This window comes from Corvus cornix, chromosome 2 (assembly GCF_000738735.6).
Source record: "Corvus cornix cornix isolate S_Up_H32 chromosome 2, ASM73873v5, whole genome shotgun sequence".
In the NCBI taxonomy this organism is placed as follows: domain Eukaryota; kingdom Metazoa; phylum Chordata; class Aves; order Passeriformes; family Corvidae; genus Corvus; species Corvus cornix.
In genome coordinates this window covers 14,438,893-14,456,623 of record NC_046333.1, presented here as the reverse complement: position 1 = coordinate 14,456,623, position 17,731 = coordinate 14,438,893, and the positions used below count along the sequence as shown (strand labels likewise).

Genomic DNA, 17,731 nt, shown 5'->3' with positions numbered 1-17,731 from the left:
AGCAAGGCTCTTGGCTCAAGCAGGTTTCACAAGATTGCCTTCCTATAACTGTTTGTGGTAGGAAATGCTGTTTTTTGTCAATCCCAGTGCACTTAAAAAAGAAGGCTGCATTTTTGCTAAAACATAGGAATGTGCTTTACAGATGTTTGTCAGAAACAGATTAAAGAGGATAAAATTCTACAATTGACATAAATCCAATTATTTAGAAACTTCTTGCAAATAAAACTTGCATACTTAACTGGAGAACAGGTGGTGCTGTAATATGATAAACAAAGTACTGTTTCACTGAACACTTCAGAAGTTTAAAAAACTCAAAATGCAACTTCAGTGAACAACTTTAAAAAATGGACTGCTTTACAAATATAAACAAATACTGTAATTTATCCTGTGTGGGAGAAATTTTTACAGCATGCCCAGAATCACAGTAAGTTGTCAGTAGCAACTAGATAATAAGAGCTGGGCATAAATCTGCTGATATGGCTGTAGTTTAATTAAGAAGTTTGTCTACATCTGAAAGCTGTAGTGAAAATCTCTAATAAAGGAAATTATGGAAGTGATAAAGTAGCACTATTCTGTTTAAAAACATCTTAACTGGAAGGTCTATGTAGACAAGAACAGCTCTTAAAAGACAGTAAGAAAAACTTATTGGTATGAAGTTCATTCCTGAAGCATAACCAAGAGGATGGGGGAGGACAAGAACTAAAAAAAAAATATATACATGGTATGTTCATTTAATATAATCTGATATGCAACTGGAAATAAAACTTCTAATAATTTAAATTTAAATAACAAAAAACATACATTAAAAAAGTCAGTACATTTGCTAAAGCTTCATGCATAGTTTAAAAAAAACCAAAAGGAGATACTACTGAGGTATGCTCTTCACTTTTGGAAATGCAGGTTTCATTTCTAGAAGTGAATTAGTGGAAAAGATTTAGAACACATGATGAGAAGAAGGAAAAAGTACCTTTTCATTAGTATAGTCATTGGTATATAAGGTTTGACCATGTTCATCCAACTCTTCTGACCAACCCTTTGGAGGAGAACCATACTGACTATCTGACTGGCTGTAACAAGAACTGTGGTCGTTTTCTTCTGATGAAAGATGCTACAAGTAGTCAGAAACATATAAGGCAGTTTTGAGAATGAAAGTGCTTTAAAATCTGAAAGATCAAAGATTATTTGACTAGAAAGAGAATAGTAATGAAATCAGGGAGTTCACATTTTTATACGTTATATGAGAGAATGAGAAGCATTTTTACAGAACCAACAAGTCAAAGTATTTTCAGAACAACTAGCTCATACTGATACATTTCTTTTTATTTCCACTATACCATGTTTCAGCTAGTCAAATTTAAACTCCAGGGGTTTTGCCTATCTAAATTTCATTCCTACAAATTTACATTACTGAATGATGAAGAAAGTTAGCTTTAGTAATCTGCATTGCCTTAAAAAAACCTGGGAGCCCTGCTGCCTTGGTTTTCTACCAACATCCCAAATTTCACACCTAAATCCTTCTCCTTTTCTCAAATATATCTGGAAACACAATAGTGATTGAGGACAACTTGAAACTCCAGTTCCACCTTCTTAGGTCCCAGCATTTTACAGTATTTGCCCAATGCATCTTAAAAATATTATAAATTTCCTCTGTCCTCCTTCCAACTCTGATACATATGACAAAGAGCATTGCAAAAGCAAGGCTTTCCACCAGGCACAGCTAGCTGAGGTGAAAAATTGCTTTCTGAAGGTAGAAGTAAATTATGATGTTAGGAACAGACTTGGTGTGTAACACAGAGAAAAGATCTTACACACACATCAAACAATTTCTGTTCCCCCATAAACCTTTTTCATCCCCTTGCTAACACAAGCATCCATTGCATGCATCAAAAAAAAAAAAATCTCTCTGCTTTCATCTCCCACAACATCTCTACACCATGGTCTCCTGAGGAATTCTATGCAGATTTCCTCTATCAGTGTCTTGGACCCTCAGCTAGCAGGAGGCATAACATTTAAGACATCCTGCTACTCAGAAACTACAGGAGTAAAATACTATGGGGTCAATAACACTGGCATAAGGGTCTTGAGTAAAACTGTAAGGCAGGAGAGAGACACAATTTCAATTTTAAATAGGAAACAACCTCTCCCAAAAAAATTAAGTCTTACAAAAAATATTCAATTATCAGAAATTCCCAGTTTTTAAAAAGTCAGTGGGTTTGAAGACTGCATGCTTAGTGACATATCCAAGTGATTTCTACCTAGGTTTTTGGTGTTACTTTTCTGAGTACCTCACCACTTGTGTGGCACAAACTCCTTCAACTGACCTGAGCCAACTTACCAAGCACAGCAAAACCCACAGGAAATTTTTAGGCCATTAATTAAGGAACATGAAAAAATGTACATGTCCTCTACAGCTTACAGAACATGTAAGCATGTAAATTATGGATTAGCCAATGCTACCTCTCTTGCACATGGGGCAATGTGAAATTCTCATGTGCCAAGTCCTAACCACTGTGGGAAGGGGAGGGAGCAGGGTGGGGGGGTGTCTTCAGTCCCATTTTTACACTTGCAGAATTAAGACTGAAGAGTTGCCAAGGGTGCTACTGGCCCCATTTGAACTACAGTTTCATGGGATAACTATACTGTATACACGTATTTAAATTTACATGGTTTTAATGGTTAAATATTAATTTAACTGACATATGGCCAATCAGTGTAGAAGACTTTGGACGTTTTTTATCATTACTATCTGCAGAGATATGACCTAATAATATAATATATTGGTATTTGCCTCTTCCAAGCCACTCCTGATACTGAAGAAACACCCTACACAGGTAAAAGTAAACACTGGACGTAAAAATGAAAATTCTCCTAGAAAAACCACTGTTGTATAGTAGGAATGACTGTTAATGTGTCTATCTGCACGGCATCCATATAATAATAGTTTAGATGCTGCAAAGCTTAACTCATATCCTGTACATTTGCAGACCTAAACTTCAACAAAATTCCTGAGTTGTTACAAATTTTACCAAGCTAAGGTATTCCTTGTCCCTCAGCTGTCAATTTCACTTTCAACACTTTTTCAGCATTAACTGCCTACATGTTTTTTCATATTGTCCGTGCTTTATCTTGTCTCATCCTCAGTTATACTACACCACAAATAAAGCCATCTTAAGCAGACAGCTGCCCCTCACACCTTATAAGAACTTTGCTGTGACATTAAAGGGAATTATAGAAAAAGTCCCCCACATCATTGCTTCTATTGTCATTCTTGGCTTTTTTCCATTTACATAAAAAATTCCCGGGGGCAGAGACCAGTTCATCCCCATGCAATTAATAGGAACAGCTATCTGTCTTCCTTCTATCACTTAACCAGTCTAGCTTTTAATGTTACTACTACTTGTGAAAGTGAAAGTAATCAGGAAGAATACTAATTAAGGAAGCTACCATCCCTTTATTATTGTTTGTTTATTTTGAAACAAAAAAACATGGAATGAAATCTCATTCTGATCACATGATTTAAATTCTAGGTTTGATATTCAGTTAAATCCCATTTTCTTTTCAACAGCTGTTGGGTAATTTGTGGATGTCTACTTCATATTATGATCTCCTATCTAGGTATTAGGGGTTTGCCTTCTCTGATATTGTGACGTCTCATTCCTTTCACAGTTCAACTTAAGTGAATCACTTCACTTGACTCATTTCTCCTAGTTACTGTTAAGCACTCCTTCCTCAAATTACATTAACAGGTCACTGCCTCTAATACATTTTATCTGTAATTCCAAAATCTTATACACTTTCTTACAGGCCCTGTTGATAGGACTTCACTGCTTCCCCACATCCCATCCATGTAACATGTAACATCCATTTAACTGTCATGACGTACAACTATTTTCTTTGTGCCATGTCTGTGACCACCTACTTTGGCAAATAAGGTACAATTCTGCCCCTTTCTAATTATCCAATAAAATTCAATTTCCGAATCACAAAATCCGAAGACCAACTATAAACTATGTCACGTTTCATATATTACTGAGATATTAGCATATGTGATCACTCAGTTCTCATTTTTACATCACTTTTCATTTTGCTACCTAATACAACACAAGCTCCTCTGAGGACAATCAGTAGAAACTAGGATTTAATCCTTCTGCACATACTCCTTTTTTATTTAAAGAGTGTAACTCAGACTAGTATAAAAGTTAACTTATAATAATTAAGACATGTGAGCTCGAGTTTTTCCTAATCAGACAAAATTTGGGATGCCCTACATTTTACGGTAGCTTAGGCTTGGATCTCAGCCTTTACACTCTGTATTGGATTAAGTACCCAGAGGTTCCAAAAGGGAACACAAACGGTGGGGTGCGAAGTATGTTCCCAAATGCAGAACACGAAAGGAAAGAAGGGAGAGTGGTGGGGGAAAGACAGCTTCAAAATCAACACATGACTGCTGGTAAGTGGATTGACATGACCGTGCAACATGTATCTCTCCCCAGACTCATATCTTGATAACCCAGTCAAGACACAAATTACCTAAGGAGCTTATGCTACTGGAAATACAGACTTAGTGTCTAGTTGAAAATCAAAACATGTATCATCCATCAGTTTCACAAAGACTGAAAACTTGATAGACATAACTGTCTGATGGCCAACTTGTGATACCTGACGCATCACAAACAAACAGAAGAACTGAGATGAAAGAAGTTATGGGCAATTTAAAAAAATAAATTAAAAAATCAAGTGTTCTGAAGATGCAACCATGTGGTGAAGTGATGGTACAGACGTATGAGCAAGAGTCAGAGGGACTGCTTGCAGATGGGGAGGGAGGAATAATTCTTGCAAGTCCTTCCATGAAAAGAAGGAAGAACTACAACAATGAGAAAACCAGTTACACTTACGACAAGGAGAATTACTACTCAAAAAAGCAAGCACCTTATCCAGACTAAAACCAGTCTTATCCAGCAAAAGAACAGTCAGTGATAAATTAAGAGACCATCGCCAGAGATAACAAAGGGACAGGCATAAATATTACATCTGTTTGCCTGTTGCTGCCATTCTCCTGTGGCAAGAAAATTTAGCTATTTAAATGCTTGTGGATGTCATGGCTGCTGTGAAGGCCATTGCCAAAAGAAATGAAAGGTTTCCTTTTCCCTTTCCTCTCCTGTTCCTGTTCCTACCTTTCCAGAGGTAGACTTTTGTGACAGGCCTGCAGCAATCGAAAATTTTTGAGCAGTCCACAATTAAATTTTAAAACTAAACTCTGGGTTTAAAGTTTTTATATATATATTGGATATATAGAGAGACTATATACAGCTGGCGCAGGAGAAAATTCACCAAAACTGTATATATATTTGAAAAGGGTATATAGAAGTGAAATATGTAGAAGAGTTCTTGATAAATACTTGCTTTTTCTCTCCATCAGGAAACTGGTTAACCTCAATACTGTTTGGACACAAGAGCACTACTTTAAGCATATCTAAATAGAAGTATCCATCTTCCAATTACTCCTTTGCTTTATCTGAACCACTGCAGTTCAGATAAACACAACCCACCATCAGGCTTTCCCTAGCAACTGGCTGCACAGAATAAATTGGCACCTCAAATATTAGTCCAAATCATCTTTTAACATAAATAACTTCTTGGTGAGCTTCAACTGTCTCAAGCAAGATCAGTAGCAAAGCTTTGCCAAAAGGCTTTGCAAAAGCAAAACTTTTACATAATGAAAAAAAAAATCCATTGATATATCTAAAGAATATGTTAATGGCCTGAACATAATCTAGTCAAAAGCAGCAATATCTGCTATGGGGCTGTCTTTACAGGCATTTTTACAAGTTACTACTCTTGCACACAGTTTATGTACACATTCTTGTACACAAAAGCAACTCAAGTGAAACTGTTGGCTGCTTCATACCAGGACATATAACCAAAAAGACAAAGGAAGACACTCCTTGACACTCAGAGGTACCAAATTCCACAGCAAAAGACCATTCATATGCATTACAATCTCATTGCTTTTGATCTCAGAAGGAACTACCTCATGATCTGCATGGCTCTGGGAATCCCCTTTATTAATGCTTGCATCTCGGGCCCACCGTGGAGGTTTCCAGGTTCGTTCCTGTGATCCTCTGTTGTAGTAATAACAGCGTCCTGTTGTATCTTTATGGGTTTCCCATTCCCCATTTATTTGGACTGGAGCACTTGTAGGTAGAGGTGGAAGTGCAGACTGAGATATTTTCAGTTCTTGTAAATTAGCATAAACTGGTGAATCAGGCCTCCCTTGGCTTGGTGGAGTAGTTGGCTATTGAGAGAAGAAATGCACTGTTAACGAGCAAATGAATTTTCGAGTGCTCCCTTACAAATCAGAATACAGTAGTAAAACAAACCAACAAACTCCTTTTTTTTTGGTTAAGTACAAAAGCACAAAGGACAGCCACAAAATGCTGGGGTGAAAGAACATTAGATTCTTAATTCTAAGGTAGATATCACAAACTATATTTATTTAATACTGAACCAATTTTTCAGCATTTCTGCAGATGACAGCTGATAATTATGTCTTACAGTGGATTTGAAATACACTGGAATCGTCATCAAAAAATTATATGCTTGTCATGTCTTGCAGAAAAACTGCAGCTTTACAGTTCAAGTATTGCTCAGAAACTGTAAGAAATGTGATCTTGTTCAAGACAATACACAGCATTTCTGAGATGCCACTTGTTAGGCAAAGATTGCTCCCCAACCTTTCCACCTCACTGTTAATAGAGTGATGGTGAATGTAAAGCAGCACTTTCGTATTCTCAGCAAGGTCTAAAGAGGCAGCTCAGTCAGAAAGACAAGCACAATGTTGTGACTAAGAAACTCTGAAAAACACCTGGATGGTTTACCTGTATGCCTTTTCAAACATGCTTACTTAAAAATATTTTGGGCAACATCACCAAGTGTTTCAATTACCCCTCTCTTCTTGTAGAAATTAAGTGGATATTCTTATCCACCTGATTTTTTTCACATACATGCACAAAAGTAAAACAAACACCTACAAGAAAACAAAACACTAATGACCATTGCTTACAAATAAGCAGTTTGCTAACATGACAGCCAGCAGAAATTACAGTTAAAACACCACAGAACTTACTGAAACCACAAGTACTTCCAAATGAGCCACTATGGTGCTTAGAGAGAAATAAAGCTTCAGACGTTCAATTTTTAAAGTCTAATACAAACACACCATGCAGAATGTAAGAGCATGTGTTTTCATGAGAGCTGTGATTATAAGATTGGGAAAGCAGCTAGTTATTAAATCAAATTAAAGAGTTTCCTGGTAATGCACTGCCATTTCTATATTTTGGGGTACAATTTTTAAGCACTCTAAAGGAAAGATGTATACAATTTATACCATCCCCTTGGTTTTAAATGAGCAGTTTTCCTGTAGGCAAGTCCTTGTGCCTCCTGTTGCTATTGCATTACATAAAAGATCTTTTATAATGTACTTTTAAACATTAAAATCATAAGATGCTAATCTAGGCCACATCTAATCATAAATTATCTGGGTTTGCTCAGGCAAGACAGAATATCATACCACACAATCAGATATAAACTGATTGCACCATAGGTAGAACCAAATATGGGCAATATCCACAACCAAAGGGGGAAACATCTAGAGAGGAACTTAATGAGATTATAACGGGCATGGGCTTGTTTTGCATGCCTTTAAAAGAGACAACACAGCTTACTAACTATAGCAAGTACAGTACATCTAAGGCAAACCACAAGTCCTGAAAAAAAAAAAAAACCTGCAGTCCTGGCAAAATCAGAGCCAAAACCAACTAGGAAAAATCTGTAACAAAACTTGATTAAAATAAAAGGCTATTTTTCTACCATCCAAGTCACACCTGCCTTTATTTTTTTTCTTTTTTTTTTTCTTTTTTTTTTTTTTTTTTTTTTTTTTTTGTGAGGAGGGTAGAACAGCTGCCTTTGGTAGAGTTGATCTTGAGAGCACTAAGAGCATAAACAACACTACTGTGAACAAAGCACCACTACCATCTTCAGGGATGAACCAATTCACTGGGATGCTGGGGCAGTAATCTTGATGCCTCCTTGTTCAAGAGCACCGTTTCTCTCTTGGTGTCCTAAGAGCCTGCAGAGCTGCATCTCCCACACGAACCACCCTGCCATGAAACCACGGGGTTTGTCATTGAAATGACTCCACAGAACGCACAAACCTCCAGCTCCTTCCTCTGTTTTAAGGAAGTGGCAAAAGTGGCACCACCAAGCACCCTGGCTGCTGCCGTGGGGCGCTGGTGGCTTGCACAACCCTCACCTCCTCCTCTTCTACACAACGCAGTAAGGCAGCTTTCCTGTCTGGCCCGCGTTTAACAGCTGCTTTTTTGTTTTAATTAAGACAGTTAAGTACCATCATTAAAAGAACAGTTCTGTGTATTAATAGAAGTATTTTCCAAATAGAAAGCCTGTGACACAGAATGCTTGGTATAGTTTTTCAAACATTTTCTCAAGCAACACGTAGGAGTATGGCTCAGAGGCCTCACACTGAAGTTTTCAACCATTTCAGCATTATAACCAGCACAACTCCAGATGAAACTGCAGGACACAGATGTGCTCAGCCAATACTGGGAGCTCGCAGCTGAAGTGCTGCCACATAACTTGGGCAGCATAGTTATGTTTAAAACAGTAACAAGATATGGAAGTGTAATGAGGGATTTTCTTCTGAATGCTTAGTGCTTCCAAACTCAATATGCCAATTCCTGATTTTCAAGGAAAAGACAATTTTGTCCTGAGCAACAAACAAGACAGCTAGCTGTCCTGCCTGGACAACCCTCCAGCTACTTTTATTCCCTGTTGTTTTCTCTTCTGACAGATGTTTCAGGGAGAACTGCATGATTTTAAAAAGGTACCTGGAAGTTACTGCTTTCAGTGAAGCATTAAGAAAATGCAAAGCCACCAATCTGACTAAAACACACAGCTTAGATCATAAGTACATCTTTGAGGAATATGACTTTGTTATCAGGAACTATTTTAAATAACCTTGTAGCACACAACGAAACTTCCTCATACCCCAAGCCATGCAAGGAGGTATGTTGTTGTGTCTGTGATTGTGCTCAGTTCAACAGCACCCAACCTTACCAAGGCTGATTTTGTCAAGAGTTTCTTATTTACTGATAACAGAAACAGTTTTTTAGAAGTTCAGAGTTTCCTGAAATCATCATTAGTGTACATTCTACGCCAGTGATGGCAGGAAGGTCAATCCCCCCTTGCCCCGAACCCTCAAGCTGGGAAGGGGAGTTCCACAGGCAGGTCAGAGTGGATGTCCCTGTGAAGCTCCCGGGCACTGCACCACCTCCCCCTTTCCTTTCAGATGAACATTTCGTGAGTTCACAACTGAGTACTGCAAAGAACTTGAATAGTTTCAAACCAAAAAGCACATTAATTTAACTTTCATTTATCAAAATCATTACTCACTGACCATATTAATAAGAACAGACAAAGCATTACCTAGATTAAAAGAGTTTCTGATCACTTCCATGGGTGTATGCCCAAAACCAGACATACACAGTTAAGCGAGATTTAAATACATACTAAATGCTAAACAGGACTTCCAGCAAGAACTTCCCTCTCTGAGGGCTTTTTCTGCTCTATCAAACTCTGAATGCTCATAAACATGGAATTAAATGTTCACAAAGAGACTCCGTGCCTTCACATTATCAGAATTGCAAGAACACGTCCTTCAACATGCCCATGCATGCACACACAAAATGCCTTATACTCCAAACATTTCAACATTCATTTGCTATTTGATATGGATTTCAGACATTTTCATGTTGCTTTCTCCTCCTAAGAACAGTGAAGGACTCTTGCTAGAAAAGTGATGTAGGAAAATTAGAAAGCAAAAATACTTCCATGACACTACAACCTGAATGAAAATTGTGCAGCCATTAAGCACTCTGGCAACTTCAACAACATAAGGACCTCTCCCAGAGCTCAGTAATGCTCTGTATAATACTGTAGAAATCTGCCACATTTAACCCCAGTCTCTCAGAAAAGTCTGCTAGCACTAAATCCTTGCTAATTGATAAGGAAGAGTTTCATGCAGGCAGGACAAAGTTTCCAGGATCAACACACAGCATTCTTCAAACAGAGACTGCACACACAGCATTTTCAGAACACAGTTTTTATACTGGCACAGTAGGAAGCAGATATGGGCCTTTAAAAAAAACAACCTGTTAATCATTCATGAATGAACAGTCAACATTTTAACAAAGGCCACAGATATGCTATCAGGCCTCTGGAAACCTGAACTCAGTGCAATGGAAAGCAAATGTACACATTCTGGTAACGAAAAGTACCTTGTGAAGGAGCATAGTATGCCAGCAACAAAAAGCCAGAAAACAAAGTTTGCTTGTAACTGGTAATTACCTTTTTCCTTTTGTAGAACATAAATTCAAGACAAAAGCTTCTAGAACATAACAACTGCCTAAAGAATGACTGCAATGCTAGCCTGCAAAACACGACCTAGCACACATCGAATTGCTTTCGCTGTCTTGCCTCTATTTGCAGCTTCTCCTAATGTTATAAACCTGAATGCAAAAGCTTTCATTCCAGCAGCAGCATTCAGATTGCTGTAAATAACTGCTAAAAATTAAGAACCTCAAAAAAAAAAAAAAGTAAAGGCAAATCTCAATACCCTTTATGAAGTTAGAAGCAGCAGATTGTCCATATTCATGCAAAAGAGCAACATTATACTGAAGAAAGTAAGGGAATACTGTCTCTGCAACAGCAAGCTGAAGAAAGGAGAACAGGCAAATCCCACAGCATCCTGAGACTGGGAAAGAAGCATCCCAGTTCCCTCAACAACTGAGCTTCTTGCCAAGGAATTGCCATTGTCCTTTTAGAAAGGCCAGGGACTTCAATACCAGCTTTATTCAACACGAATGACACAAAAGAAATCTCAAGAACTCTACAGTTTCATTTTCATAAAGTGACAGCTTCGACTGGAATAATTAGCTCATCTTTTCCTTCCTCTTTCTGCTTTTGGTTTATATTTTTACAAACATGTTCTGGACTCTATTTTCTTTCTAACAGATACAGTTATATTTACAATTTATACCCAAAAACCCACGAGGGAGATTTTTCAGTGAGTCTTCTACTACCTCAGAGGTGAATAGAGCAAACTAATTTAACGAGCCAAATTGAAAGGGGAACTGAAACAATTTTTTGTGCTCTATCCTTCTCCAACACAGGCTGGATAATTCACACTGTAAGTCTAAGGAACATATAAAACAATGAGAGTAAATATTATAAGCCTGTTAACAGCCGATAATAAATTTCAGACAAGCTATAGTAATGCAAGTGTTATTTAACTGCACTGAAATTCTTGTGCTCAGTTGATTTGCTGTTATAAAGTGTAAGAAAAACATAGGACATTGAAAAGCAATACAGAATTAAAATCATCCCATACGAATCATTCAAAATGAATGCCTAATAAAGGCCATTCAATGGTTAAATGTTTAAAGTGTCCCATTTAAAAATTAAGCAGATAGATTCAAAATAATTTTTTAATGGCTAGTCAGTAACTTTTCATTAGGCTGGAAACAGTTAAGTATGATTCACCTTTGCTAATTTTATCTTTCAGGAAATTTTGTATGTTACTTACACTGAATTACAGGCTGAAATATTACTTCCTTCTATTACTGGAGATAGTTGCATACAATTAATTTTATTATATCTATTTCTATTAATATTTTGTTTAATGAAACCATATTATGAAACAGAGTCTTAGTACATAGGACATCAGGGTTCCCAGAATGTACTTGTGTTATTTCAGCTATGTAGGTTCCCTTCTGTTTTAGCTCTCTCATAACACAAAAAAAAATTCCTATAGTTGGTGAAAATATAAATCTTCATCTAGTGCTACTGCAATCTACCAATATCTAGGTGCATAACAAAAAGCCCCTCAAACTAAATACATTCCCTTCCCTTTCAGGCCAAAAGAAATGACTTAAATTATTTTCATACTCATCAAGATAATGATTTATTTAATTGTATTGCAAAATCCTGCAGCACAGAAAGCTAAAGGTGGCTGCTTCCACCACATTCACAACACTTGGGAACTTGAATGGAAACTGGCTGCAGCAGCAGGACACAGCCTGTGACAGGAGGGAGCACTTGGCTGGGTCTTGGAGTACCAGAGACCACTCCCATATCATCCATCATAAATGACCGATCAAAGAAAATTGATGGAAAACCTTTTTTTCCCCTGCATGCTCTGCAAATTTCCCATTCAAATTTCTGCAGTTGCTCACTGCATGAGCAAACTATTACATACGAATGTAGGAAGTTTATAGCAATAAAAAAAGTATACTGAAGGACTGCAACAGTGATGTCAAATATTTTAAAAAATGGAAATAAGATCTTACAATGGGATCCTTTGTAAAACATGCACAAAGATGACAGTGTTTACCATACTTGTACTTTGCCACTTGCACAATCTAGCTTCTCCCTTCCATAAAAAAGCTTTTGTCCAAGGACATAGTCAGGGCCGCTTTTCCTATAGCAGAAAATTTCAATACCATATGAAACACTTTTATGTCATACATGCTTACACAGCAAGCTGACCCCAGCTAGGAAAGAGTGGCCAAATTTGACAATGTTGGAAAGTCAGACAGTAAATTTCCTCCACTCCTGTTCCCCCCTGTTCACTTCACCAGATCAAATACTGATACTTTCAACACACATAATATAGTTATCTGTAACCGAATTCAGAAATTTAGTCCGTATCTTGAACAACCTGGATATGCCATACAGAAGGAGATTTACATGTTTATTTTTTTCTCCAGTTTTATGGAAGTTAATTTCAAGTTGCTTCTGCATTTTATTTAACTGCTGTCAATTCCTGAGCTCTGTGGAGACCACAGTACATGTCTGAATGCAGACATGAGAATAATAAAGCTGTTGGGAATAATTTGTGATGTCTCTCAAGGACATATTCTATAAAAACCAAGATAATACACTAAGAAAACACAAGAAAAGCCTAGCTTGCTCTCTCCAGTGTAAAATTATCCTGCAATAGGCCAATAGGTACTGCTTTTCAGATAGGAAGCATCCCAAGAGCACAACAAGCTGTTCAGTTGTTTTAGAACTGTTACAGCAGAATAATCAAAGTTTCAGAAGTAGGGGAGATTCCTCACTCATCAAACCATTTACTATTTTAACTGGTTTAATGTATAGCTGTGCATCTCATTTGCCTCAGAAAGGTGAAAGTATTCTTAAGGACAGATTATTAAGATCTTCATGGAACACTTCTATGCTGTATCCATTACAGAAACAGCACATCTAAGAAGTTAGCTCCTATGAAATATTACTGTAGGAATAGTGTAGAATGATATTAATTGAACTTGTAATAGACTAAAGGTCATGCAAAAGTTTCCATTATAGTAACTTCAAACTGCATTTTTTCTACACTTTACATTTTCAAAAGTACAGATCCCATAGCCTTTAAGTGTACTTTTGAGGGTCCAGTGCTTACACAAAGTAGTGTAAAGCCAGGAACCCATGAAAAGTGTAGATGGGAAAGTAAACACCACCTCTGATAAAATTCCCCAAGTTACTGAAGTTGTAGTACTGAGCAAGCTCAAATCCCTAAAAGATAGTTTGAGAACCACTTGAATAAACAGAATGAAGTCTAAATACTACCACACAAGTTACCAAATCCCCATCATTCAGTAGAGCAAAAACTGTAATAGTCTACTATTAGAAATAGGAGGAAAACCCCAGAACAATTAAGAATTTTTAACCTCTATATGTGTATTATAATGGTTCACTTTCACAGTAGATAGTTGGGGATTCTTGAAAAAATAGAGAAAATAACAATTTGCAAGAGACAGTTCTAAAACAGAGCAGTCATCAAATCTGTGTTCTGTTAGAAAGGGTATTTAATTCCAAACACTTGAAAAGAAAATGCACAACTCCCACACAGTTTACAGCTGCTGTCCTTTTACTCTGCTGCAAAAGCAGATTTCACTTGTGTGAAACTGCTTCACCAAATGTTGTTCATGGCAGCAAATTCTGCAAGCGTTTGTTACAGTAGTAGTTCTTTGTTAGGTGTTAGAATAACTTCAAAATACCTTCCTGAGCTTATGATCTGCAACACTTAGAAGTTTTTAGTAACATATGCAGCTGCAGAACATCACCAGTATTCAAACAGTATGAGCAAAGCTGATGTATGAGCACACTTACTGGGATACTGGAAATATCTTAGGGGATTAATTAAGGTAGCAAACCCCAGTGAAGAACACAGTTATCTGGCCTAGGAAGCAAAGTATCAAATCAGATACTAGAATGGCATCTGTTGATTTGCCTTACTAATATATTAATACTAATACTTTCTGTTGTGCAACTGGTAGGCTCCAGTCACTTTATACCCTGCTACCCTCCACATTTGCCTCTCCAAGCATTCCCTGAGCTTATTACATGCAACTACCATCCACAAGCTACTATACCTCTCATGTACCCCAAAACTCCAGAGGGCAATTTCCTTGATTACACTGTCCCACTTGGGAATAAACTTCAGGAAGAGCCAATGTAGCTGTAGCTATTCACATTAACTTCCATAAACATCGTATTAAATCTTGGGAAACAAGCTTCAAGACTTCTCAATTTATCAACAGCAACACCTGAAAAAGCATGTTCCAGGGATCCTGACTGGCTGAACAATTTCAAAATACATGATTTGAAGAACCACACTTGACATACTGTAATGCTAACTCTATACCTTTACAATCCAAAACACAAATAATACACCCCAAAGTCTAGAAAAATCATGATAAAATCTGTTCATTAAGTAATGTATTCACACACTGGTATAAAAAACTTGGATTAGGGAAATAAGAATCTCAGGATGTTCTTAAGTCTGTACAAACAAAGTCCATGTTTCTAACTTCAGGCAATGTTTTTCATGAGCTATCCTTTTTAACACATCAGAATATCTACTATTAGAAAAAACAAAGAGCGTTTTTTCACTTTTTCCTTTTGAAAAAACTGGTTTGCTCATCTTAGCAGAAAGGGAAGCCAAGAGAAAAGTAACTTGCCATTTTAAATGTGTTAGTTACCCTAACTACCCATGCACACAAGCAAAGAATTTCCTTTGTGCAGAATGCAGAAGCAACACTGACACTTCTGCTTATACCAGGAGTTCAGCAAATGCCTTTGCTAATTCGGTTCATGTAACCAAATTAATAAAGCACGTAGTTCAATGGACTCAGCCATTCTAAACTCACAGTTTAGAAAACAAGAAAAAACACAAATTTATCTGTTTCAGAAAATAAAAGATTGATGATACACTGGCCACTGGCTACCAAAAGGAGCAATCCCATCTCCCTTGCCATTTGCACCCCTGATGCTGATGTGACGCTGCAGGAAAGGGATGGAAAGAAACAGGAATGGCAATAAATTAACCCCATTGAGACTTTAAAAACAAAACAAACAAAACCCCACAAACAAAAATCCCTCCCATATTTAGACTCCTTAGGTGTCTGCAGGTCACTGCAAGGTCAGCCAGAGACACCTCTGAAGTGTCTGACTAAGGCAGCAGGAGAGCAGAACCTTCTCTTTCAGAACCTCTCTGTTAGTTCTTAAGGAGGTTTAGCTGCCTAATTAAATTCCAAAGGTGGCTGAGAGAAGGAATTATCTTCAAGTAACTAAACCAGAATCAGTTATAGAAACAATAATAAGTAAAGAAGTGTCTATTTCTCACAGGGACAGGAAAAAAAAAAATGGCTAGAATGAAGGGGGGGGGGGGGGGGAGTTACTTATGTATGGAACAAAGAATTAAATTTTGCAACACCCTGATCAGGAAAACAGGGAACTTTCCTTGAAAGTTTAAGTGCAGTTCAGCCCACAACCTTCAATAGCACTTATGGTATTCCTGCTTCTGTCCCTATGCAGTGAGAAAGAACCATAATGCAGTTGTTCTCCATTTTCCTTTCTCACAAGGCTTTGTAAACAAGGTTGCATTACAAATCTGTAACCCTCATCCTGAAAAGCAGCACGTTCACATCTGAAGTTTGAAACAAATGGAGAAGCTATTTAAAGTATACAGTAAGAAGCTGATTTATTGTACAAGTATGCACAACTGAAATGTTGGGTTTTAGTCCTTGTTTTTTCTTAAGGAAAATCAGCAGCCTATAAGAAAGAACAGTACAGTACCATGGTGATTGGAGCATTAAAAAACTGAAGTAGAAGAGGCCTCATGCTGTCAAAGAAGGAAATAAGTACCCCAAGTAGCTCAGGCAGAGAATAACAAATATTTTTGAGATGACTAAGGATAGCTCTTCCTGTCACCTCAGAGTACAGAATACAGCAGTAGGATGAAAGATAAGAGTGAAAAGAGAAGGATATTTTGTTTACTAGCTTAAGTCCCGCACTTGGAATGCAAACACTGAATTCTGAAGAACATGTTTTTGTCAGCATTTTGAGAAAAACTGTTTTAACATGAAATCTAACATGTGGAATACTTTACCTATGGAGCATAAAATAAAACATTTTCCTCACAGCTTCTTGAAAAATTAAAAAATATTGCTAGTATTAATTTTTAGTAGAAAAACCTGGGTCAGGAATGGTGGGAATATCTTAAATCAATTTAAGCAGGGAAAGGTGCCATATTCTCCTCTCCTCTGCAAACCACTAGGGTATCTCAATACTCAAAATAAGTTAAAGCCCAGAAGTGTTATAAAATCATACCAGTAAGGAAAGAGGAAATTTTCTCTCCCTTCCCCCCCAAAAGAAAAATTTAAGGACAATTTTCTTCAACCTGTAGCAAAACTGGCATGGATAAAACAAGAAGCTGCCACTGGGTCTAGTCATCCTTCCAATTTCAGACATTCCCACAAATCTGAGGGATGAGTTACAGACAATCAAACTTCTCCGATTTCAGAAAAAAAATAGGGACACACCCCCATTTTCAGTCATGTCAACCTTATAGTGATCCTGTCCTGTTCACTGAGGTTAACCCCAAAAAATTAATAAGATGCAAAACAAATCAGACAAGAAAATATACACAGTGCTATACTTTGTGGGATTAATACATATTTTTTCAGAGCAAGCAAGTTCAACAATGGAAAAAAACCCACTTCCACATTCAGAGATGATCAAAAAGGCAGTAAAATCATCTCTATACTAAAAAACTTTCCAGCACAGAATTTAAGTCACCCAAAGCAATATCCTGAAATGTGCCAACAAGTGGGAATGCTTGTGCTTCAACTGTGCTTCTCCCCTGACTGTGAATTATCAACTTCATTATCCTCAGAATTGCAGCTGTTAAGTCAATTCCCACGTACAATTTGCAAAAACAACCCCAAAATGTTATGAGCTGGCAAACCACACATGTTTAATTAAGAGTAGTTATGACCTGTGGCCATTTCCCCCAGTTCGATTTCACAGCTGCAGCACTGACAGGAAACGTCAAGTCATTTTTCTTCCCTGAGAAGTTGCAAATAAGCAAATGATGAAACAAGCTGCATTTTGTAATACAAAATAGAGGTCTTGCAAACTAAATGAACTGAGCTTTGGGGCTTTTGCTTAACTTCTTTATGCTTCTGAGAAATGCAGTGCAATCCAGCAATCTAAAATCCAGTATTCATCTGTTGAAAAGCAGTTAATTGTAATTTTCACAGTTCAAATATAACTTCTACGTTGCCATTAGGATAAAGAAAATTCTGTGGATTGTATA

General features: G+C 37.3%; 1 protein-coding gene across 10 annotated transcripts in view; it reads right to left on the bottom strand.

Annotated features, from left to right (window-relative positions):
- The window catches only part of ARHGAP12 (Rho GTPase activating protein 12), a 76,275-nt gene that overhangs the window by 37,276 nt on the left and 21,268 nt on the right, over positions 1–17,731 (bottom strand). For 6 of the 10 annotated variants that reach the window (XM_039548422.1, XM_039548423.1, XM_019283190.3 and 3 more), the window contains 2 exons: positions 6,032–6,295; positions 968–1,108 (listed from right to left, as the gene is read on the bottom strand). The exons of 1 other annotated variant lie outside the window; for it this stretch is intronic. In XM_039548422.1, coding sequence (XP_039404356.1) covers positions 968–1,108; positions 6,032–6,295 — 405 coding nt within the window. The remainder of the gene's footprint in view (positions 1–967; positions 1,109–6,031; positions 6,296–17,731) is intronic. 3 more of the 10 variants (XM_019283191.3, XM_010394933.4, XM_039548424.1) reach the window with 1 other exon arrangement.